Here is a 24,488-nt window from a genome sequence, read left to right as displayed (position 1 = left end):
ACTACTGCTGCTGCTGACCTGCCTTTCATCTTCTTCTTCTTCTGCTATTCTCGATTCCAGGTACACTACTTTGAATCATCTTGGTGTATGCTCATTGAAGCTGAAATGAAATGGCCATAGGATTTATTGTTCAAACTATAGAATGCTTGTATTCTATTTGATATTAGTTATGTGTTTCCTGTTGCATGAATAATAGACGACTGTATAATTAGGACTATTTATAAGTTGTTTGGGTTGTTTGATTCCGGGACTGTTTGGACTTTGGAATGTGATTATGTAATAGTCATATAGGTTTAGTTTTGTTTTTGTAGTATAATTGTTGAAATTAGAAGCAAGCTGCAAGCTGAAACAGGAAAGTGTTTTTGGGAATTCATGAATTTCACTTGTACTAATAAAATTGAGCTGAAATCAGTAAGTATGGGTTTAGATGTGGTTATTGATTAAGAGTGCATTCGTTATTCATATTTTGTTAAGAATCAAACTTGTATCTATGGATTCTTATAAAATTCTCTTTTATATATTTTATAATGCGTATATCTATGTAAGTTTTAGACAATGTTGTCATTGGTGAGTGTTGTAGTTTAGACAAGTAATATATTTTAGTTGTAATAATAATGTTATGGTACATGTTTTCAATCTGTTATTAATAGGCCATTGTCAATAGTTAAAACGAGATTGGAAATTAATGGTAATGTGTTATTAAGCTAATAATTGTAATTATTGTTAATTAGTTAACCGATCAGGAAAGTTGTGCTTGGACTTGGAGATGAAAGCCGGCTGTCCCACGGGTAGGCCTCGGAGGCCCGATGTGGATTAATTATAAGTTTCTTTCTTAAATGGGGAAGTGGCTCTTAAAACAAATTAATTAGGACTTATTTTTTTTACTTTAGAGACAAAAAAAATATCAAAATTATAGTTGCTTTAGGCTTACCCTTTTAAAAATAAGTGAGGCGTGCCTCGCCGAATAAATTACAAATTGCGGGGCCCTCACAAATGTATGTATTAATTACTTAGAACTCGGGATCGGCCGCTTAACGAACTTCATGGCCATTTCCCAAAATAACCCCGCATTAGTCTCTTTAGGCGCGTACTTTAAATAACATTACCTTTTTAAACCCGGGTGCACATTTATGTGACCCAAATCCAAATCTCAACGAAGTCGAAATGTGTCGCTAATCACGGGTACATTGATTGTGACATGGTTCGAGATACATTTCCACAACGTTGCAAATTCCTTTTTAAAAAATAATGAATGAGACGAGCCTCGACAAACGAAATACACGAGCTGCGGGGCCCTCTATACATGTTGGTAAAATTACTTAGACTTCGGGATGGGCCATTTAGCAAAGTTGCACGGCCTTACCTAAAATAATGATACGCTAGTCGCTTTAGGCGCGCCTTTAATAATTTACTTTCTTAAACTCGGGTGCACATTTATGTGACTCAAATCCAAATCTCAACAGAGCTGAAATGTGTCAATAACCACGGGTGCATTGATGTGACGCGGTTTGAGATGTATTTTCACGACGTTGCAATTCTCGTTAAAAATAACAATAATAAAAGCGGTAAACAGTAAAAAAAATTGCCCATAGGTTCAACATGTATTAAAATCAGATAAACAAGCCAAATATGATAGTTGAGCGACCGTACTAGAACTACGGAACTCGGGAATGCCTAACACCTTCTCTCAGGTTAACAGAATTCCTTATCCGGATTTCTAGTTCGCGGACTGTAGTACAGAGTCAATCTTTTTCTCGATTTGGGATTCAACCGGTGACTTGTGACACCATAAATCTCCCAAGTGGCGACTCTGAATTAAATAATAAATCTCGTTTCGATTGTCCTTTAATTGGAAAAACTCCCCCTACGCCTTTTCTTGGTGCCAGGTGAAAAAGGAGGTGTGACAACAGCGAAGCGAAGCAAAGTCATGGATCACTTCGCGAAATGGAAGAATTTCAAAAGCTGAATCCGCGTCAAAGCCGCACAACGCGCGAAGGCAGACTCGGATTCCAGCTTCTCCCAGCCGAAGTTGGATTGGAAAATTCCGCCTTTTAGCAACCCTAAGTGATATAAATACATCAAAGAATGATTTTGTAAGGGCTACACAACATCTTTGAAGGCAAGAACAAGCAAGGAGCAAGACGGAAGATTCGAAAACGAGTTTTTATCTTTCTTCTTCTCTTTTTCTATTATTGGTGATGAATTCTTATATTGTAGTTGTGAAAACAATTATGAGTAACTAAAATCTTTATTCTAGGGTTTGATGGAACCTTTTAAAGGATCAATTTTTATTGTGTTTAATATAAATTTGCCGTTGAATTTTCTCTGCTTGTTCAACTACGTGATTATTGTGGTTGATTGATGGGTCCTCATTCGGCCATGCCTATTTAGTGTGTATTACTTGGAAAAGGGTACATATTTAGGTAGTTGTTGAATAACATCACTCCTAACGTATATGAGGGATCAATACAGAGGGTTTAAAGGTGGGATTAAGAATAACGAAACCTTGGTGCGATCTTAGTGAGCGGTAAACTAGTGTTAGCCAGCGTAGTTCGGAAGAATACGTCTAGTAAATTGTTGTAATTGCTCGGCAGAGAATTAATACACCTAAAGTGCTCACGATCGGTAAAGAGTATTTAGGCAAATCTATAGGAGACGTAATAGGGAGGATTCCGATAAGTGCAAAAATCGTAACCCTAGATCTTTCCAATCTTATCTACAACATTTGCTTTGTTAGTAATAAGATTACAACTTTTAATTACCTTATTTTTAGTTAGTAAACACTCAACTCATTATTCAATATTTCTGAAAGTTGATTACTTAAATTCTTGTGAAACTAGCAGTTGTCATTAGTAGGGTAATTCCCTGTGGGATTCGACTTCGGACTTGTAAACCAGATTATATTTACAACGATCGTTTAGTCCTTTTTATAAGGCATAGTTGGGCGTGATCAATTGGCTTGAGAGATTAATTTGTTAAATGATGAAAATTAATTTGGGATTTACCTTTAGTGAAAGAATTATTTATTTATTTATTTATTTTCTGTTATTGAGTTTTTAGTTATATTTATGTAATTCATGCTTAATTATAATTTCAGTATTTTATTGTTAGCCCATAATAAGTGTCAAAGTCGACCCCTCGTCACTGCTTCTTCGAGGTTAGACTAGATACTTACTGGGTACATATTGTTTATGTACTCACGCTATACTTCTACACTAAATGTGCAGGATCAGAGGCAGGTGCATCTGGATATCAGTCCGGTGCGCATCCTTGATTTCGCGAGACTTTGTGGTGAGCTACATTCTGAGCCTGTTCTGCAGCAGATGAAATCTTCTTTTTTCTTATATTTTTGTCTATTTCACTTCAGACAGTAGTGTAGTATTCTTTTTGTATAGTCTGCTAGTATTTCATACATTTGTGATACCATGTCTTGAAAATTATGTAGTAGACATATGATGACTTTTGGATTATTTTACTTATCTCATTTGATCTTAAAAATTGTTATCTCTCATCTTATAAAATTTTTACTTCCTATTTATGCACTAATTAAAAATCAGCTATTTTAAAAATATTAAAATAAACAATCATGTGGTTAGTTCACTATTGGCTTGCCTAATGGTAGTGTTGGGCGCTATCACGGCCTATGGGAGAAATTGGATTGTGACAACTTTAAGGTTGTGGGTGGAGAAAAGTAACGGCGTGTGTATGGTTTAGGATCTCAATCTTTGACTTTGTATCCAGACTCCAACTCTATCACTTCACGCACTTTACATCTGATACCGGATGCTGCTAAAGAACGCATTAAAGTTCTTGAGGAGGAGGTGTTGTGTAAGAGAGAAACTCAAGAGAGGATTCTTCAACAACGTTCAGAAGAGGAGGTGCAGCAACGCATCGAGCAAGAGGTGCAGCAACGCGTCGAGCAGGAGGTTGTACTTTTGAGGCAACAAAGTGACGATCGATTTCGTTCTATAGAGGAGCAATGTAAGAGCATGAAGAGCGAGATGACGTATCATCCCGCCCATCTGTGGGTCCTACTTAGTTGATGCTTAACTGTTGAATATTATAAAACTTATGTCAATTGTTTAAGTGTAATGTTGCTAACTTTTGTTAGCTGAATAGGTGAAGTTTGGGGTAAATTTCACAGATGGTCATATAACTATGACATTTTTTCACTAAAGTCATATAACTTTTTTTTCTCACACAAAAATCATAAAACTTTTACTACTTTACTCAAAAAGTCATAGTTAACCAACAAAGACAATTCTCCAGTAATTTTTTTTGTATTTTACCATTTTTTTTATTTTTTAAATTCAATCTAATAAATAAAAATCATAAGATTTAGAAGTATATTTACTACTAGGTTTAGAAGTATATTTCGTTATTCATAAAATTTAATTCGTAAATACTTCAGTAAGAACTTCACTGATAATTTATATTTTTAGCTAGAAAATTTGATCCAATAAAAGTCTTTCTATCATATCTTTTAAATATAAATTTTATATTAGAAAAAATTATAAATTTAATCAGTTTCATAACATTTAGGCTTTTGAAGTCACTTAACATCTTCCTTCATTGAGTTAAATAAATAAAATTAATAATGATAAATTTTAGAAATTTATACTTTTTACTTTTACGTACTTCTATTTATGAGTCTCATACAATTTTTAATGTAATAAATATAAGATTTATAAATTTTTTTACTTATTCGGACGAGGTACACACGCAAAGCATGCTAAATAGCGTTCACCTTTTTTTACCATTTATAAAAGGATTACATACTAGACAAGGTTATAATTTAATTATATTTATAATACTTAGGATATAAAATCAACTAAAATTTTGATTATTAAATTTTTCCTTAATTATTTGAATTATATTAGAAGTCCTAATATACTCTGTGGCGAAACTAATATTCTCTTCTTTTGTCCTTTTATTATGTTGAGCTGAGTGTCTTTTCGAAACAGCATCTCTACTCTTTTTATAATTAAATATCTAACTGTGAACCCAGTTATTATTGCATATAAATTTGAAATTACGGTAGGAACTCATAAGAATCAAATCCCGGATCCGCTTCTGAATAGAGTGTATGCCTTTGATATAGGAGGTAAAATTTTCTATTTTAATTGAGTCATAATTTATTAGATTGAATTTAAAAAATAAAAAAATGGTAAAATACAAAAAAATTACCGAAGAACTGTCTTTGCCGGTTAACTATGACTTTTTGAGTAAAGTAGTGAAAGTTTTATGACTTTTGTATGAGAAAACAAAGTTATATGACTTTAGTGACAAAGTGTCATAGTTATATGACCATTTGTGAAATTTACCCCTGAAGTTTGCATATTTAACTTCAAACTTTTGAATAATATATTTAACATTATGTTTGTTATATTTTGATTGCCATTTTTAATTATTTTATGCTTTTAGATAATTAAATATAATTATAATTTATTAAATTTGAAAGTTTAAAAGCTAAATTTGTGATAGATTTAGTTAGTCACAAATATTTTACTAACCATTAAATTAGTCACAAAATTTGTGATGGAATGCAATTCCGTCGATAAACGATTTACGACCAAAGATTATGAGGCATTTGTGATTCCGTCACAAACAATGAATTGCGACAGAATTGTCCGTCACATATTTGACTTTTTTTTTCGTATTGTCATGAGCTTGAATCGTGATAAAATCGTCTAAACACACATTTTTACAAACGTTAATGAAGATCCACAAGATCAACACATAATTAATATAGGGAATTCACATTCTTTCATTAAATATAAACAAGTGAGAGTACAATACTCCAACAAGAGAAAAATGAATGAAATCAGAAATTAGGGTCAGTGAGCTCTCCATTCAACAACTCTCTATAAGCAGCAACAGGCCAGCTGAAGCCTCTCCAGATGAGCTTATTAGCCAAAGGAACATCAATGATGATTTCCTTCATAGTTGGTTTCTTGTCATCTCTTACAGCAATCAAGTAACTCCTTCCAACCCACCCAATCCAACCAGCAATGTACAAGAAGAGAATCCCTGGTGTGATAAACTCTCCCCAGTGCCTTTGGTCTCCACTCACTATCAAATGTGGCAATCCATCTGATCCACACAACAGTCCTTGTTTCCCATAGTTGTCAAATCTGCAAACCCAATTTATCATTCATTATTATGTATGGAAAAAGTATACAAAGGGCTGCCCGTGCACTGAGCTCCCGATATATGCGGAGTCATGGAAGGACCGAGAACTCTACATTTCTGCAAGAGACTGTCTCCACGGCTCAAATCCGTGACCTCCTAATCACATGGCAACAACTTTACTAGTTATGTCAAGGTTCCCTTGGTAAGGAAAAAATACATAATTAGGAAAATTCCATGATATTCCTAGAATGTAACCAGTGGCCGACCCAGGATTTTTTGCACGCGGGTTCAATTTTAGAAGTACATAACTTTAATCGTCAAATAGTAGTTGTCAAGTGGGTTCAAATAAAATATTATAAAATATTTACGCAACTTTAATCATAATTTATACATATACACAGTATTATCTTTTGATGAAGCGGGTTCAATTGAACCTGTTTGCCACCACGTGCGTCCGCCACCGAATGTAACAGCCTACCCCACCACTAGTAATATTATCCATTTTGGGCCAAGGCTGACACATCTTTAAAACACGTCACTACGGCCTAAGACTTGTTTACTTATATACTCAGCAATTTCTTTCGTATTTTGTCGACGTAAGAATCACCTAACAACGAAAAACTTGAAGAATGAGGGAAATTGAAGACAAACCTGCGCTTGGTTTTCTCAACAGTAGCCTTAATAGCCAGGGCAGGAGCACTATCAGGCTCATAAAGTTTGAGAGAACTCTCAAGTTTCTTGATCTGTTGCTTCTCACGCTTAGCAAACTGCTTTGATTCCTTGCATGGAGTGAGCCCCGAGATGTCAGCAGAAGCTGGAAGCACTGGTGCTGACAATAGAATAGAAGACAAAGCAAGTGCAGCAGAAAAAGCCTTTAATGAAGAAGAAGTATCCTCTGTTGAATTAGATGAAGGGGTTTGGTTTGAAGAGCAAACAATGGTTGAAGTTCTTGGTTTTGTGCTAAATTGAGAGCTAAACCTAGGTGTTGTTATGGATTTTGAAAGGTTTGTAGGAATAGTGAGAGACATGGTGTTTTTTTCTACTTTTTTTAAGGTATTATTTTCAAGAAAATTGGTAGAATTAAGAAGGAGAGTTTGGAGATGGAGTGTGGAGAGTGAAGGGATGGTTTTTAGAAAAAGGAATATTAGTGATGAAGGAAGAGGATAAGGTAGGGAAATGGAGTAGAAGAGAGCTTACGTGGAGGGGTTTGATTGGATAATTGAGTAAGATTTTGTGAGCTTTGGAGATTTTCTGAAATTTTTATCTGTGAGATTATATGTGAAGAGCAAGAACCAGGGATCACAGATATAGATACGCCTCCTATGGTGTGGCCTCCACGTGTCTTGAGGTTTTGGAATTTATTTTGCAAGGGTAAACTCGGAACTTAATTTTCGTGAAAACTGCTGTACTATAAATTAAATTTGTCACGATCCGGATTTTCAACCCTTGGGAGTCCTTATGACGTCTACTAGTGAAAGTTAGGCAAGTCAACCAACTGAACTATATACTGTGTTTCTATTTTTAATCCGATAACAGTTTAGAGCCAACAATTAGATAACAACAGAATTGAATAAGCGGAAGGTTGCATTGCAAAGTTTTAATAATACTGCTAATACCAATCCATAACAAATCTACTCAAGACTGGTGTCACAACTTCACACTCTGTCTAGGAGTACTACAAATAAAGGTCTGAAAGAAATAAATACAACATTGTCTCTGGAAATACATGAAAGAAACAGGAATAGTAGATAAAAGGAGACGCCAAGGCCTGCGGACACCTGCAGGACTACCTCGGGCCGCCTGATGAACAAGAAACAACAATCTCACTGCGGTCCGAAGTCTACAACACTGGAATCTGCACAAAAGAGTGCAGAGTGTAGTATCAGCACAACCGACCCCATGTGTTGGTAAGTGCCTAGCCTAACCTCGGCGAAGTAGTGACGAGGCTAGGACCAGACTACCAAATAAACCTGTGCAATTAAATCATATACAACGGAAATAGAAGCAGATAATTACAATTAAAATTGGGCGGGGAAAACATGTTGCGGGGTGTAACAGGTAACAACAGAACGACAGTAGAGAAACATAAGGAATGTCATAAATCAGTTACCAGCAAAAATAAAGAAATAGAAGAAACAGGCACACACGTAATACCGTTGCAGGCGCGCAACCCGATCCCATCTCATATATTACCATTGCATGCGTGCAACCCGCTCCCATTTCACATATTACTGTTACAGGCGTGCAACCTGCTCCCATTTTACATATTACCGTTGCAGGTGTGCAACCCGCTCCTATTTCACATATTACCGTTACAGGCGTGCAACCCGCTCCCATTTCTTTTGTCAACACCAATCAAAAAAAAGGGTCCCGGCAAGGGATCAATAATATCAAACAAACATCCCGGCAAGAGAACAATAATATGACAATAACATCTCAGCAAGGGAACAATAATGATAATAATATCCCGATAAGGGAACAATAATGATAATAACATCCCGACAAGGGAACAATAATGATAATAAAATGTGAAGCGCAGTAAACCACAACGGAGTCATAACAATTACAATACAAGACTCACGGGCATGCTTAACACCGACGTATAGATACTCATCACCATGCCTATACGCCGTACTCCACAATTAACACGTAGCAAGTAAGACACGACTCCTAATACCTCAAGTTAAGGTTAGACCAAACACTTACCTCGATGCCACGAACACAATTCAAGTCTCAATTATCGCTTTACCTCTTGATTCCACCACCAATTCGCTCGTATCTAGCCATAAGTTACTTAATTACATCAATAAACGCTAAATGAATCAATTCTAATGCATGAAAATGAGTTTTCTAAAGTTTTACCCAAAAGTCAAAAATCGCCCCCGGGCCCACATGGTCAAAACCTGAGGTTCGAACTAAAACCCGATTACTCATTCCCCCACGAATCCAAATATATAATTTGTTTTGAAATCGGACATCAAATCGAAGTCCAAATCCCCAATTTTTGAAAAACCTATGTTCTACCCAAAACACCCAATTTCCTCATGAAAATCATTGATTTTGAGTTTAAATCATATGAAAAGATATCAATGATTGAAGAAAACGAGGTAAAATTCACTTACAATCGATTTGGAAGAAGAGTTGTCTTTGAAAAATCGCCCAAGAGTGTTTTGGTTTTGAAAGAGTGTGAAAAATGAAAGATTTTCGGCTAAGTTATAAAATTGCAAGTCGCAGATGTCATAATTTCGACCAGGGTTCGCAATTGCGAACCCAGACTTCTGCTAAGCTCGCATTTGCAAAGTGACTCTCACATTTGCGAGGTCGGAATTGCGAACATACAATCGCATTTGTGATAACAGGCCTAAATGGGGAGTATCGCATTTGCGAAGGAAAAATCTCGCATTTACGAGGAAGGGCTGGCCTCGGCTGTTTCGTATTTTCGACTTAGCCTTCGCATTTGCGAAGCCTGCAGGCCTGCAATGAAACAGCTGAAGCCTGCAATTTCTCAAGTCCAAATCCACCCCGTGGCCTATCCAAAACTCACCCGAGCCCTCGGGGCTCCAAACCAAATATGTACACCAATCTAAAAATATCATACGGACTCGCTCGTGCATTCAAATCACTAAAATAACATCAACAACTATGAATTTAACATCAAAATCATGAAATTTCGTAAGAACTTCAAATTTTCCAATTTCCTCAAATAAGGTCCGATTCATATCATTTCAAGTCTGTTTCTTACCAAATTTCACAGACTCGACTTAAATCACATATAAGACCTGTACCGGGTTCCGAAACCATAATACGGGCCCGATACCATCAAATTTTAAACACATTTCATTTCCAAAACTCATAAATAATTCCAGAAAATAATTTTCTTAAAAATTCATTTCTCGGGCCTGGGACCTCGGAATTCGATTCCGGGCATACGCCCAAGTCCCACATTTTCCTACGGACCCTCCGAGACCGTCAAATCATGGGTCCGGGTTTGCTTACCCAAAATGTTGACCGAAGTTTCGGTCAACTTAAATTCATTTTAAAGTCAAAATTCATTATTTTTCACAGATTTTCACATAACGGCTTTCCGGCTACGCGTCCGGATTGCGCACGCAAATTGAGGTGATGCTGAAAGAGGTTTTTAAGGCCTTGGAACACAGAATTTACTTTTAAATAAATTGAACAAATTGTATTTTTCTAGTCTTCCTATAATGGTATTCAGTTGTGATATTATTTTTATTTCACGTAACAAAACGTAGGTAACATTAAAAGCTTGTGCTGGGAAAAAACTAGGGGTGTCAATGGATATTCGAAAACCTTCTAAATCGACCGAACCGTACCGCACCGAACCGATTTTTATGTTTCTTTTTAAGAAACCGTAGGTTTTTATATAAATCTGTAACCGCACCGATAATTAGGGTAGGTTTTTTATTTTATAAAAATAAACCGAAAAAATACCGAACCGTACCAAATAAATTTTACATGTAGAAAATATATTTATTTAGTAAGTTTAAAAGTAATAATGCATTAAATTTTCTTTGGGCCTTGGAATTATGAAAACTATTACAAGCCAACAAGTAATTAAACTCAAAATACTAATTCTTAAAACCAATTATGCTACTTCTACTTAAACTAAGTTATTTCAAGTATCTTTATTACCAAGACACAAAGTATTCTAGCGATTATGAGTAGCAAACTACAATGTATTGAATATGTTTCCATTCATATAATTTGGATTTATTTTTTTGAATATTTAATCTTCTATAGATTTTATTCTTGAGTCCCAGCTTGGTATATCTTTCAACTCGTGTGATTTATATTTTCTTTGCCTTTGTTTGATTTCTTTTACGCTGTTCTAGAATAGTTGATGGATCTATACTCTAGCCATCTTTTTTTTTTTAATTCATCACCCTTTAAACAGTAAAAATGTCTAGATAATTTTGCTAAGTCCAATAAAATAATGTATGTTATTGCATTCTACTTCTACTGGTGAATTTTACATGATATAAAAAAAATACCGAAAATTAACTGAACCGTATCGATACCAAAGAGAAACCGACATGATTGAGACGGTTTCGAAAAGTCTAATTTTGGTTATACATAATAGAATAACCGAAAAATTTATATGGTATAAATTTTATAAAATAACCGGCCGAACCGAACTATTGACACCCCTAGAAAAAACTAAAAACCAATTAAATTATTTAAGACATGTTTGGTGAATAAACAAATGGGAAATAGTTTACTAACAGTGCGTGCACTTGAATCATAATATAGTGGCAAGTGCTCCTGCGAAGTGATAAACACAAGATGTGCCTCACTGACTAGGTTTAGCAAAGTCATTGAGTACTACTTATTAGTGCAATTATTATTCTTTAAGTTTTGAGACAACTCGTGATATTTACCCAATGAAAATTCTTTGACATTAATGGTGTGTTTGGTACAAAGAAAAATATTTTTCTGAAAATTAAGTGGTTTTATCATTTATTTTTCTTTGTTAGTTTGGTGAGTGCAATTTTTTTTTCGGGGAAAAATATTTTCTAGTGTTTGGTTAGATAGTAAAAAATAATTTTAGGAAAATAATTTTTATGTTACTCTCCTCAACCCACCTTCCCCAAAATCCCCATATTTTTTGTACTCCTTCCCCCCTCCCCTCAAACCCCGAACTCTATTTTCTTCAAGAATTTAATTATTCATTTCAAATTCACACAAACTCAAAGTAATTAATGTGTTACTTTACTTTTATCACACAAGAATAACGTTAAAATTTGAGTTTGATAACAAAACAAAAACAAAAAAAACAATTACAAGAAAATACACATGATTTTACACCACAACAAAAAATGGGCCATGTTTTTAAAGTTTACCCGCTATAGTCCAGTTTGTATAGAATTTGAAGGAAAGATTTCAATCACTAACCTAGTTCTCTTTTTTCCTACACGCCCAAAATGCTCTCTCTCCATGTGCCTCTTCATTCTCTACAGGCCATCATCTTCTATCCTCTGTATTTTTTTGATCTATCTCCCATATTCATTTTTTATCTTCTAGAATTTTTAAATCTATATTTCATCCTATCTTTTCTCCTCTCTAATTTCCAGATCTAATTTTTCTTAACTTTTTTTAATTCTCTCAAACTTTTCTAATGCAAAAAGATGAAAGTCTAGAGTAAGATGAAGAATATGAAGTTAGTTGTTCATTTGAAAGGATTGAGGAAGAAAACATTTGACCCATTAATGATTTAAGTAATTTTGATTGATAAATCTCGAGTCTCTTACTGTGAGCATTTAGTATCGAAATACAAGTCCCAAAAATCATAATTCTGCCACTAACGAAGCTAAAGTTTTCAGATCTAGAAGTTTTCATTGTGAATTGGTGCTTCAATTCAGATGGGTATTGACTAATAATAGTATTATTGATCGGGTGAGACAAAATTTAAGAATTTGGGATTCATCTAGACCTATCTTGAGCTGATTGGTTCTTCTTCTTCTTTTTTCTTGTTCTTTTTGATAATATTGGTGTTAAAACAGAGGTGTAGTGATGAACATAAGGTATTTTTCAGTGCATATGCCGTATAATTGGTGTTTATACACACTTATACAAATATTATATAATTATGTATAAAATAGGTATAAGTGTATAGATTTGTGTATAATGATGTATAATTATATTTTTTTTCAATGTATAAGGGTGTATATACATTATTATTGTACAAGAGGTCTTCATGAAAGTTTGACACTTTTTTTTATATGGTAAATATTGTGTTGAAATAAAGGTTTAATGATGGCTGGAAAGTTTTTTTCTAATGTAAAATATGCATGTTGAATTTATGTACATTCAATGCATATGTTGTATACTCATACATATGTATTATATATATATTGTATAAATATGTATATAAGAGTGTATAATTATATATATACGAGCATATAATAAAGTATTTACATTGCATTCCAATGTACAATTGTGTAGAAATATATATATATATATATATATATATATATATATATATATATATATATATATAAAATGACAATATAATCCTTTTTTGGTAAAGTTCGGACAAAAATAAGGCAAAGAGAGGGGGAAAAAGTAAGGATTTAAAATCACGTGATGACTTGACTTTTTGTGAGATAGTCACATTAATCTGGAAGAGAAAAAAACAAATAGGAGAAATAGAAAAAAGAAGAAGGAAAGAGATCATTATGAGATTGATGTCAGACGATAATGTCAGTCAAACAATGATGTTAGAGGGCTTCATTGGCTATACGGATGAAAACTTAAAATGGTGGGTACGCAAATGAAGAGCACCTATGTGGGCTGCACTTATGTGAAATTAAATTATCCCAAGCTTTATTTTATTGAAAAAGAAAGTATCTTTTCTACATCATGAAAGAAAATTACTCATTTTGTTGAATGAAAGAAAATGCTTTTACGAAAAGAATATACTCATTTTGTTGAAATAAAAAAAAATACTCTATCTACAACATAAAAAATACTCTTAATAATAGTTCTATTTAGGTTGGTGATGGGCGAGGTGGGGGTGTCGGTTCTGGGGGAGGGTGGTTTGGGGTAGGGTGGGTGAGGGTGGGTTGGTGTGCTTAGAAAATAGGGTGGAGAATGTTAAAAAAGAATTTTGGAAAATGTTTTACCTTCTTTTGATAGGAAAAATATTTTTCTCCAATTAGAGAAAAATATTTCCAAAGCATTTAAGCCAACCAAACATAAAAAAATTAAAAAACATTTTCCGAAAAATATTTTTCTTCGTACCAACCACACCCTAAAAATTGATTAGGATTGATATGTGGAAGTAGCCAAAATGAGCTCATTGACGGACGTTTCAATGTGAGCGTCCCCTTCTAATATTATTAATGTCATATCTTCTGATGCTACGACATGTAACTACTAACTAGTATATTGACGTAACTAACTCTTAGAAGATTACTTATTACACTACTTCATCCGATTCAACAAATTTGCTTTTAGCACGCATCAACAATAATCCAACATAATTCCACTAGTGGGGTCTGGGAAGGGTAGTGTGTACGCAGATATTATCTCTACCCTGGGGTAAAGAGGTTGTTTCCAATAGACCCTCGGCATCCTTCCCTCCAAGAACTCCCTACACGCCCATTAAGAAAATATTAAATTTTATACAAAAATACCTACTATGACTAAACTACCCCTAATTAAACATTAATGTAAGGAGAAAGAAAACTTTTTAGGGATATGTATATAGGGGTTATTTTGTAAAAACAAATTGAATTCTTTCTTGATTACATAGCTGGACACTTATTTTGAACCAAATTGAAAAAATAAATTGATCACTTATTGTGAACGGGAGGAGTATCTATTTCGTGATCGCCAGCTTAAATGCAAAAGCACAAACATCTTTTCTTAATAGAAACGTCATATTCGACCAATGGCTGTTCGCATATTAAACACTACCCATTCTTAGGGATTTATGTTTCTAATTTTTGAAAAGAATCTGAGCATCCAATTCTAAACCTTAAGGCTATGTTTAGAGTAGCCCATGATCATTTAAAACCTCTTTGAAATCCTTACAGAATCGAAAAGGGACGAGTATAGTATTCTCTAATAAGAGGACGATCTCAGCAGAAAAACGGTTATCAGCTCTAACATATTATTCCGAAATGTAGAGACGTCAATCCAAAAGAATCTAATTTGAAAATGATTCAACTATGGAGAACTAAAAGAAAAAACAAATGGAGCAAAAAAAAAAAGTATAGTAGGGTCAAATATACCACAGAATTATATCACGAGAAGAGTGCTGTTGTTCAGTTGCCTATCACGCTGAGAACGAATGGGGTTAGAAATGTTTACTAAGATCTTGGAGTTAAGTTGCATGTCTTGTTGGGACGAGGAACTTGTTCAACACGATTGGCAAGACTTAGGTTCTGTGACTTTGAGACCATGTTGATCATAGATGGAGTCTCATAGCCAATGGCGCCACTATTGCTTGAGCTACCACCTTGCGATATTATTTGTGTTGTTGTGTCTCCTCTAGTTGTGGCTCTTTGCCAAGAATGTGAGCTCAAACCCGAGAGAACATAGGCTCGTCCTGTTTGTTCATAGCGTTCCCTGCTCGCCATCCTCTCTCTGATTTCGGTGAGTTCAGTGTCAAGCCAGTTACAAAGAGCATCACCTGCTTGCGCAGATACAGAAGATAGAAGAGAGGATCTTCTATTAGCTAGAACAGCTTGAGCACCCTCAAGATTTCCCATTTCTGCCATCTGTTGTGCCTCTGCAATGGTTTCTGCTACCGCCAGCCTGTTTATCTGTCTATCAACCTCACGACTTACTAGCACATCTGTAGGAGACAGTACTGGTGGCCTACGTATCTCAACTGTCTCACCCTCCACACTGACCATCTCTTCGGATGTGGCATTTTTGTAACCACATGTAATTTGCAACAGAGATGTCTTTGTTGCGCTTCCTTCAATTTCAGCTGAGGGAACAGACAAGTAGACAAGGAATTCTTTTTCCTCATCTGCATACAGGTTCCCAATGTTTATTACACCTTGCTTTCCCTGTACAGAAATTTCACTTGTATATCTTCCTGAAGGGATGGATCCAATATCCACTCCACGAGATGCTGACCTAACAGTAAGTTTTAGCTCCTGGGCTACAACACTGAGGAGACCACCAATACACATTGCAAAGGCATCTTGGACAGTACCAACAGTCTCAATGAATGAAAATGTACCACCTGATGCATCTGAGATAGCATGCATAGCAGAGGAATCATGGTCTAAACCAAACCCAAATGTATGCACATGAAAAGTTGGAAGCTGGTCTGCTGCTAGTGCTTCTCTATTGCGAGGACAAATGGAAGAAGGCAATAGATTCAGATATTCTGGGCCTGATGTTGCATTTGAGGATCTGCGGTTCCTAGGACTATGCCGTTGGTTGGCATTATCCCCGTTATAGGTGTCTCTCCCATCTGACAAGAGAACAATGCTAGCAACTGGATTCCTTTCACGCCTTTCTTCAAGAACTCGGACCCCCTTTTTGAGCCCTTCCACGATATTTGTCCCACCATTTGCTGAAATGGCATTGACAGCCTGTGCAGCCTCTCGACGCCCTTGCTCTGTCATCCTTCGCAAGGGAAAGTTTCTTTGAGCTCCGGATGAAAACGTAACAATAGCTAGACGGTCAGAAGGCCCCAAGTTATCTATGACAAAACAAACTGCTTGCTTCAGGAGTGACAATTTTGATCCAGCCATGCTGCCACTAACATCTAGAACTGTGACTAGGTCAATACGCGCACGCTCTCGGTGCCGAGCATCATCAGCAAGTGGGGGTGCCCTTACTCCAACAAGAACAGCAAATCTTGACACAGCTTCGGAAGCCGCAACTGCAGAATATTCTGGAAAAGCTCTCAAGACTACACTCTCTGAATGAACAGTGGAAGGGGAGGAGGTCTGGTCCACGGTAATGCTGGGAAGAGGTTCATCATCAGAGAAGTGAAGGGGCTCAGGAAGGGGGAGAGATACCGGTGGTGGAACACGAGAAACATTGTCAGGGTAATGATCTTCAAGTGGAGAGACACGAGTCCGTCCTGCACTGTTAATGGTTGCATCAGTACTGAAGGACGACATGAGAGGAATCTCTTTCCATTTGCATCTGCAGATAGGGCAGAGGTAGTTTCCATGCTTAACACTGTTGGCAATGCAGCTGAAGTGGAAGGAGTGGGAGCATTCAGCAGTGAATATGGCCTGACCATTCCCAGGTTTCATACTCCCAAGGCAAATGGCACATGTTCGCTGCAATCACAATAAAATAGACAAAGTGGCAAGTATAGTGAGAATACTGTAATCAGCCAATAAATATATCCGTATGTAACCACATGTCCCTAGTCAATTCCTCAATTAACTTAAGAAACATTGATGAAGCTATAGTTTATATATCCACTCAAAAAAAATTGTAGTGGACTCTGTTGAACAGCAGGTTAACCAAAGCACAGAAATTTGAATCTATCATAAGGTATACATGGGACAAGGGCAAAGAAAAGCTAAGTAAAAGAGCAGCAATACCAATTTTCTGACCAAACAAACTGATGAAGTCACCAAGCAATCGCACCCGAGGGTGCGGTCCAATGATCAATGAAGTGGTGTAAAGGTTCAAATCCTAACGAAGGCAAAAAATAATAGATGATTCTTCTTGTCTGCCTAAGCCTTAGTGGGCAGAGTTACTATATGCCGGCACTAGTGGCTATTCGGTGGAATAATCGAGGTTCACGCAAGTTAACTCGGACTCTTATCATTATAAAAAAGAAAAAGAAAAAAGAAGTTACTAAGCAATCATGCAAAGACTTTCATGACATAAGCCCTTACTTGCAACCTTTGCCCCCAGTGTGACATTCATGGTTAAAACAGTAAAACTGCTTCGACTGTACATTCACGGTAAGTATTTTCAATAATAAAAAGGTTCTGGAACCTTTGGGCTTTTTTCCGGGAATAGATAAGTCACTCGGACCCAGTTACCGACTCATTCAATAACTTAAATCATTGATGAAATAAGCTTTTGGAATCATTAGGTATATAAGTATTAACTTTATGAAATATCGATCAAAATGAAGTCATTTGTTTAAGCAGTAAGGACTTTTCGATAAAATATACTCCAATAAAATATACATGAGGACATCTAGTTACCTAAACCAAGTACTGACAAAACTAATGAAATATCTGAAAAGGGTCAAACTATCCCTATCGTTTGCTAAATGGTTTATAAATACCCTCCGTCTATCTATCCGTTCAAAAAAATACACTCCGCCCATTTATCCGTTCAAAAAAACACACGAAGTTAATTCTATTAACAAAAATACCCCGCGATTAACGGCAAAACTTGTGGATCTTTTATTTAATGACGTGACGATTTTTAATTGGGCCACGTGACAATCTTTGACTGGAACAAAAAAAACATTTCATTAGTAGTGGCAATTGCTACTACTAACCAATTCTAGCAAATTAGCATTTCAATATGAAAAACTAACTGCATCTTGCCCACATCTAATATACTCCATGTGAAGCAAACACGTAGTGGCATAAAAAAAAAGTCCGTCCTTTTCTAGGTGGCAAAGTCAATTGTTGTTACGTCTAAGCTATTGCCAATTATAATCCTATATTTTTAGAACTGGTCCAGCTTCATTCAATCCAACTTCTTTTACTAGACATGGGCACACACACATAGCTGGCGTAAGAAGTTGTCAAAAAGATCTCAGCCAGATCCCCCATTTGTCCAAACCTGAAATCATCAAAATTCTCAGCTACCCAATAAATAATCTACCTCTTATCTTATTTAAAAAATGAAATGAGTCGGTAATAAATAGTTTTGGTTGTTCTAATGCGTAGGATATTGGTTGTACCTTCATTAATAGTGGTTGTACACTAGCATCAATTTTAAGAGTAGAAAAGGTATTTTCACAAAGACAAACTCAGAAAAAGCCTGGCACGGAAACCCAAGAAAGGTCAACTTTTAGTTCTCAACTACTCCTATTTAGACAACGAAATGACCTTTTTGACCTTTACAAAAGGGCGTTGATACCAAAGTAGAGCGGAGGGCAGTATAGTAATCATCTATGCATTCGTCATCTAATGCCTTGTAAAGCTGGCTTTCCTTTTAGTTTATTCATTGATTCAAATAAACCAAACAAACGTGATAAATTAAAAAGTGAATTCCCAATAGTACCCCGGCTCAGATCCCCCAAAACGGAAGAATCCAGTAAATTTCGCAAAATAACGAATGTATTTTTGTCCAAAATCAATTCTCCCTCCAGTTTAGGAAAAGCACAAAATTCTGCTCCATTTTCGCGATGGTAAAATAGCAGTTGTCATCACCGGTGAAGCAAAAACCGACTTTCCGGCGAATCAAAATGGATAACAAATCAAATACTACCGGCGAAAAACAAGGAAGAAACAACCGAAAAACTCAACAAAAAAAAAGAAAAAGAAAAAGAGGACAAAATTATTTAAAAGAAAAGAGAAAAGCGGACCTTAGAGGATCGGGAGGTGGAGCTGAAACTTCGGGAGAAACGGGAGAAAGAGGAGGAAGAAGGGGCGGAGGGCGGCCGAGGAGGTGGTGGTGATTTGGAATTGGAACCGGAGGATGCACCATTATCGGTAGGAGACTTAGGCTGTTGCCTAAACGACAGCGTCTTCTGCAGTTTGCTCCATGTCCCTGACATTCTTCTCGTTTTAGCTCTTTCTATAGAGCAAGAAAAAGGAATATAATGGATTTTAGGGTTTGGGTTTGTATGGGAAAAAATAACAAACGTGAAATTGGAGAAGAAGAGAGAAAAAAGAAAGACAATTTGGATTTTAAAATAGTGACAAGAATTTTGTTTGTGTGATACGGCAAAGTGTATCTGATTTGATCTAATTAATTATTCGCCCTTCTTCTCTCTCTTTTGATTTGGTTCCAAAAACGGAAGGGCTTTTCATTTTAGCAAGGAGTAATTGTATGGGTGAGAGAATAAAACTGCATGTTACCATTTTCAGTAATAATAGTAATAAATAAAGTAAGAGAGGGAAGAGGGGAGTAATTTTGGGCAACTTTCAATTTCATTTATTGTAATATATCTTCATATTTTAATTGTCTAGATCCTTATAGCTGACTTTTTGGTAATTTACAATTCTCGCGGTTAGGTCCGCAAACAAGTGTTACCGAGACTAGAATACGGGAACTAAATATTTAGTATGGTGTCATTTGATTGCAAAGCGGGATATTTAGAGATTAACAATCTTAAAATTATAATTAAAAATTTAGGATTATAATTCTAAGATTACTATTCCACATCCAATATGGGATAGTTATATAACCATTTTGATATAAATTTTGTACCGATATTAGCTAATACCAATAACTAAACATAGGACAAATACAATCTAAAAATTAATCCCGACCTCCCGAGATTATAATACCTAATCCCAATAATCAAATGCCCCTAACGTTATTTTTTATTCGGAGTAGCTAGGATTATTATACGGCATTGAATGTATAAGAACAATATCAAAATTTTGTATAACTAATCAATGATTGCTTATGCCGAAAAATTAATTCAGCCAAATACATGACTAGATAATCCCATATTTTATTCAAAGACTATTTTTCTCTATCGCATGAATCAAACTATCAATTATTTGTAAATTCTGGTAAATGCTAATTCGTGTTTCCTGAAAAGGCGGAGCACCTGATCATCTGATCACTCCTAAAGAAATGTGATAGGGGATTATGTACGGATACAAGGTCATCTCGAGTGAGCATCTTACAACTCAGCATAAGCTTTTGGTTATGAACTTAGATATCAGGTAGACGAGGATGTGGAGGGTTTTGTCTGGTCTATCTAGGGTTAGGTGGGGTGTGTTGACTAAGGACAAAGCACAGGAGTTGGGGGAGAGATTGATGGCTATGGGAGCTTGGAGGAGTAGTGGGGATGCAAGCTGTATGTGGACTATGATAGCGAATTGTATTAGAGAGCGACGAGAGATGTGATAGGGGTCTCGAAGGATTTCTCTGGTGGACACAAAGGGGACCGATAGTGGAACGAAGAGGTTCAAGGAAAATTGGAAGCTAAGAAAATAGCTTATTTGAAGCTAGTAGAAAGCATATGCGAGGGGGAGAAGAGGGCTAACAGGGAGTGGTATAAGAAGGCTAAGCAGGAGGCAAAGTTAGCAGTTACTACGGCTAAGACCGCTACGTTTGGTCATTTATATGAAGAACCTGGGGACGGAGGCGGGGACGGGGACAAGAAGTTGTACATGCTGGCGAAGGTGAGAGAGAGGAAGACTCGTGATCTGGACCAAGTGAGGTATATAAAAGATGAAGAGGGTAAAATTTTGTCGGAGGAGGCTCAAATTTGGAAGAGATGACAGCCTTATTTCTATAAACTCTTGAATGAAGAGGAAGATATGAGCATTGTGCTGATGGTAGACTATAATCCCGTATTTTAGTCTCTTATTGCACTATAATTCACTGCACTTTACTTGTGTTGAGCTTTAATTAGTAGTGTTTTGCACTTATTTTGTATTATATGCCGTGTAGGAGTGATTCCGAGTTATTTAGATGTTGCGGAACAAATTCGATTTATTTGGAGCTTTGAAGTCTAAGTAGAAGCCCAAGGGATTAAACCGGGATCGTCTTCGGGGGTCAAGGACCAAGTCAGGATGTCAAAAATTGAAGAAACGAACTCACTCTACAAAAAATGCACGGTCGCGCCGACTCAAAAATTGAAGAAACAAACTCACTCTACAAAAAATGCACGGCAGGCAGCGCGACAGTGCAAATTATGCCCAGAAATGAAATTGCAAAACATTCTGGAATTGTCCACAAGCACGCCGCATGCCGCGGGGTGCGGCGCGGCGTGGTAGCACAAAAATATTAGGTTGACTTCCCATTTCTGCTAAAAAGGGTAATTTCGTTCGGGGTTTATTGGGGGTTAACTTAAATACACACAAAAAACACCATTTTTGGGACTTTTGACAACATTTTTTTAGCTAAGAAGGCTTGGGAAGAACACAAGCACAAGGATTTCATCATTCCTTCCTCACTCAAGATCCGGGTTTGGATTGAATTTATGTTTTCCTATATTTTAGTTACATTTGTGAAGAACTTCTCCATGTCTATGGAGTAGTTCCTTTTGAGTTTTGATGGATTTGGTGTATTGATGATTGTTTGTGGATTATAACTCTATATTTATGTATTTGAATCATTTTTGGAAGATTTAATTGTTGCATCTATATTCACTTGTTCTTGTAATTGAAAGAGGCATAACTTGTGATATCTTTGCACTATTTTGTTGGTTGAGTTCATAGATTCTTCTAAGTAATCGAAAGAGGCTAGTTGAATTGTTAATTAAACCTAATTAGGAAAATAATCGAAAGTGGTTTTCCTAAAGATCGATACACTACGCATTCTTGCATATCTTTACAGTGCTTAAATTGGTTCATCTCGTGAGGTTAAGACTTAATCGAGAGAGAAGTTTTTGCTGAGTGTTTGAACTAATAATAGAGTGAATTCGAGAGATTCACTCGAACATTGGAAGTGAACTATCTAGAGTTAGATCCCGAACAATTATCTTGCACTTATTCCGTCAAAACACTATCATCTCCCACCGATAACCTTAATTATTTATTCCTTATTTTGATAGTACTAGTTAATAGCTGTAGATTTTATATTCTTAGTTAAATCTTATTAATCGTATAAATATCAACTATTGATCCTCATAGATAGCAATCAAGATACAAACTACGAGAATACTGTTTAAATCTAATTCTTGTGAATACGATATTATATTATACTATCTTTGACTAGCGAGCACAATTTAAGTGAGTGTTTTGTGCTCGTCAAATTTTGGCTTCGTTGCCTGGGATTGGCAATCAACAGTGTTTGAAATAGTTTGTAGTGCTTATTCAGTAATTTATTTTATTTTTATTTTATTTTATTCTTCATGGGTTTCTCATCTGTGTGCAGGCAACAAGATAAGTCCATGGTGTATGATACGATCTTCTTGTAAAGAAGTAATACCCTCAAACCAAAATTGGAAAAACACTTGCGGCAACTGAGGAAGGAGAAAGAGTTCACCGTAAAGTTCGTAGGGCAACCTTCAACCCAAGAACACATGGTTAATAGTGTTGACAACGAGGTAGAGGCAATGCAACATAGAGAAGAAGTTGCAAGGATAGCAGTTGAGGCAGCCCGTAGAGCTGCTGAGAAAACTGTCGAAGATAATAGGGGTCGAAGATTCAATCTAAATCGACTCTTGATTGAAGATCAGTTCGAGAATGCGGTACCCAGGCCTGGTACAGCATTGGGTGATTATGCCAGACGAGTCTATATTCAAGGATTGTCAAGTGTTAGACCACCTCCAATTGTAGCAAATAATTTCTAGTTGAAGCAAGGTTTGCTTCAAACCATTCAAAACAACTGCTTTTTCATAGGGAAGATGAATGAAGGTCCAAACACGCATTTGATGGACTTCGAGGAGATTATGAACACCTTTCAATACAATAGGGTGTCACTAGATACAGTGTATTTAAGGGCATTCCCCTTTTCACTTAAAGATGATGCGAAGCTGTGGCTTCGAAGCTTGCCAAATGGATCAATTAGAACATGGGAGGAAATGACCAAAAAATTTCTTGATAAATATATATCCTCGGCTAAGACGGGAAAGTTTAGAAGAGAAATCCATAACTTCTGCTAGAAAAAGACTGAAACTATTTTTGAAGCAAGTGAGAGGTTTAAGGATAGTTAGAAGGTGTCAACATAGCGGAATTGAACTTTGGATGCAACTCCAGGATTTTGGGATGGATTGACACCGGCCTCGCATAAAACATTGAGCAATATAATTGGAGGCCGTTTTATGAAGAAGACTCTAGATGAGATAGTTACAATTCTTGATGAGTTATCCGAAGATGCTAATCAGTGGCCCCTTGAAAGAGTGGAAAGAAGAAAATCAACTGGTGTTCACCAAGTTGAGGCTACTACATCTGTGCAAGTACAATTTGATGCTATGGATAAAGAAATACAAAAGCTAATTGTATCTTCGATGCAAAATGTACACCACACAGCTTGTGATATATGTGGAAGAGGATACCTTACTCATGAGTGTGAAGCCTCAACTGAGGAAGTGAATGTTGTAGGAAACTATAATTTTAATGTAATGGGTCAGAGGCACCCCGACTTTTCATGGAGTTCACCTGGGGGTACTGCAAGTGCATGGCAACAAAACAACCCTAGATTCCAGGAACAAGGAGCTCCAAGTTTTCAAAATTAGCAGAGGCAGCAGTATCAGTCTCCACTATCAAATCAATCTAGCATAGAAGATCTTATGAAGACATTCATTATCAAGACAGATGAGAGGCTTGATGCCCATGATGCAACTATCAAAGAATTGAGTACATATTTTCGTAGCCTAGAAAGATAGGTTGGGTACTTAGCTACTCTAATATCTAAGAGAGTCCCAGGAACACTCCCGGATGATACAGAAATAAATCCCAAAGAAATAGTAAATGTTGTAACTTTGAGAAGTGAGAAAGATTTGAAAGATCTCACCCCAATCCAAAAAGATATGAAACATGAAAAAGAAAGCGGGGAGTAGCTGAAGAATGCTATCGAAAAGAGGAAAGAAGGAAAATCGAGAAGGGAGGAACTTGATATGAGCAAGCATATGCCTGCGCTATCTTTTCCCCAAAAGATAAGTAGAGAAAAGCCAGGCAAGCAGTTCGAGAGATTTCTAGATGTGCTGAAATAAGTTCATGTAAACCTACCATTCATAGAAGTGCTCTCACAAATGTCGACTTATGCCAAGTTCTTGAAAGAGATCCTAACAAATAAGAGGAAAA

The 24,488-nt window shown here is 36.2% G+C and overlaps 2 protein-coding genes across 2 annotated transcripts; both read right to left on the bottom strand.

The window, feature by feature from the left end:
- Positions 1–5,747: 5,747 nt before the first annotated feature.
- Positions 5,748–7,410, bottom strand: LOC104227234 (photosystem I reaction center subunit III, chloroplastic-like). Its single transcript, XM_009779439.2, has 2 exons — positions 6,784–7,410; positions 5,748–6,134 (listed from the first exon to the last, which is right to left on the bottom strand). Exons 1-2 carry the CDS (start codon positions 7,158–7,160, stop codon positions 5,825–5,827), a joined length of 687 nt encoding a protein of 228 aa, XP_009777741.1. The 5' UTR covers positions 7,161–7,410; the 3' UTR covers positions 5,748–5,824.
- Positions 7,411–14,738: 7,328 nt separating this feature from the next.
- Positions 14,739–19,641, bottom strand: LOC104227227 (E3 ubiquitin-protein ligase WAV3-like). The gene is made up of 2 exons (XM_009779429.2): positions 19,142–19,641; positions 14,739–16,913 (listed from the first exon to the last, which is right to left on the bottom strand). The coding sequence occupies exons 1-2, from the start codon at positions 19,331–19,333 to the stop codon at positions 14,970–14,972; spliced, it is 2,136 nt and encodes a 711-aa protein (XP_009777731.1). The 5' UTR covers positions 19,334–19,641; the 3' UTR covers positions 14,739–14,969.
- Between the last annotated feature and the right edge of the window lie 4,847 nt (positions 19,642–24,488).

Source organism: Nicotiana sylvestris, chromosome 2 (genome assembly GCF_000393655.2).
Source record: "Nicotiana sylvestris chromosome 2, ASM39365v2, whole genome shotgun sequence".
In the NCBI taxonomy this organism is placed as follows: domain Eukaryota; kingdom Viridiplantae; phylum Streptophyta; class Magnoliopsida; order Solanales; family Solanaceae; genus Nicotiana; species Nicotiana sylvestris.
Note: the sequence above shows the minus strand (reverse complement) of the source record. Positions and strands in the feature narration are given on the sequence as shown.

Excerpts from the sequence above, each read along its gene's own strand:
- LOC104227234 (XM_009779439.2), bottom strand. The coding sequence starts at position 7,160 with ATGTCTCTCACTATTCCTACAAACCTTTCAAAATCCATAACAACACCT. Across the intron at positions 6,135-6,783 it reads GTTGAGAAAACCAAGCGCAG|ATTTGACAACTATGGGAAAC; the intron begins GTTTGTCTTCAA and ends TTGGGTTTGCAG.
- LOC104227227 (XM_009779429.2), bottom strand. The coding sequence starts at position 19,333 with ATGTCAGGGACATGGAGCAAACTGCAGAAGACGCTGTCGTTTAGGCAA. Across the intron at positions 16,914-19,141 it reads CCACCTCCCGATCCTCTAAG|CGAACATGTGCCATTTGCCT; the intron begins GTCCGCTTTTCT and ends TTGTGATTGCAG.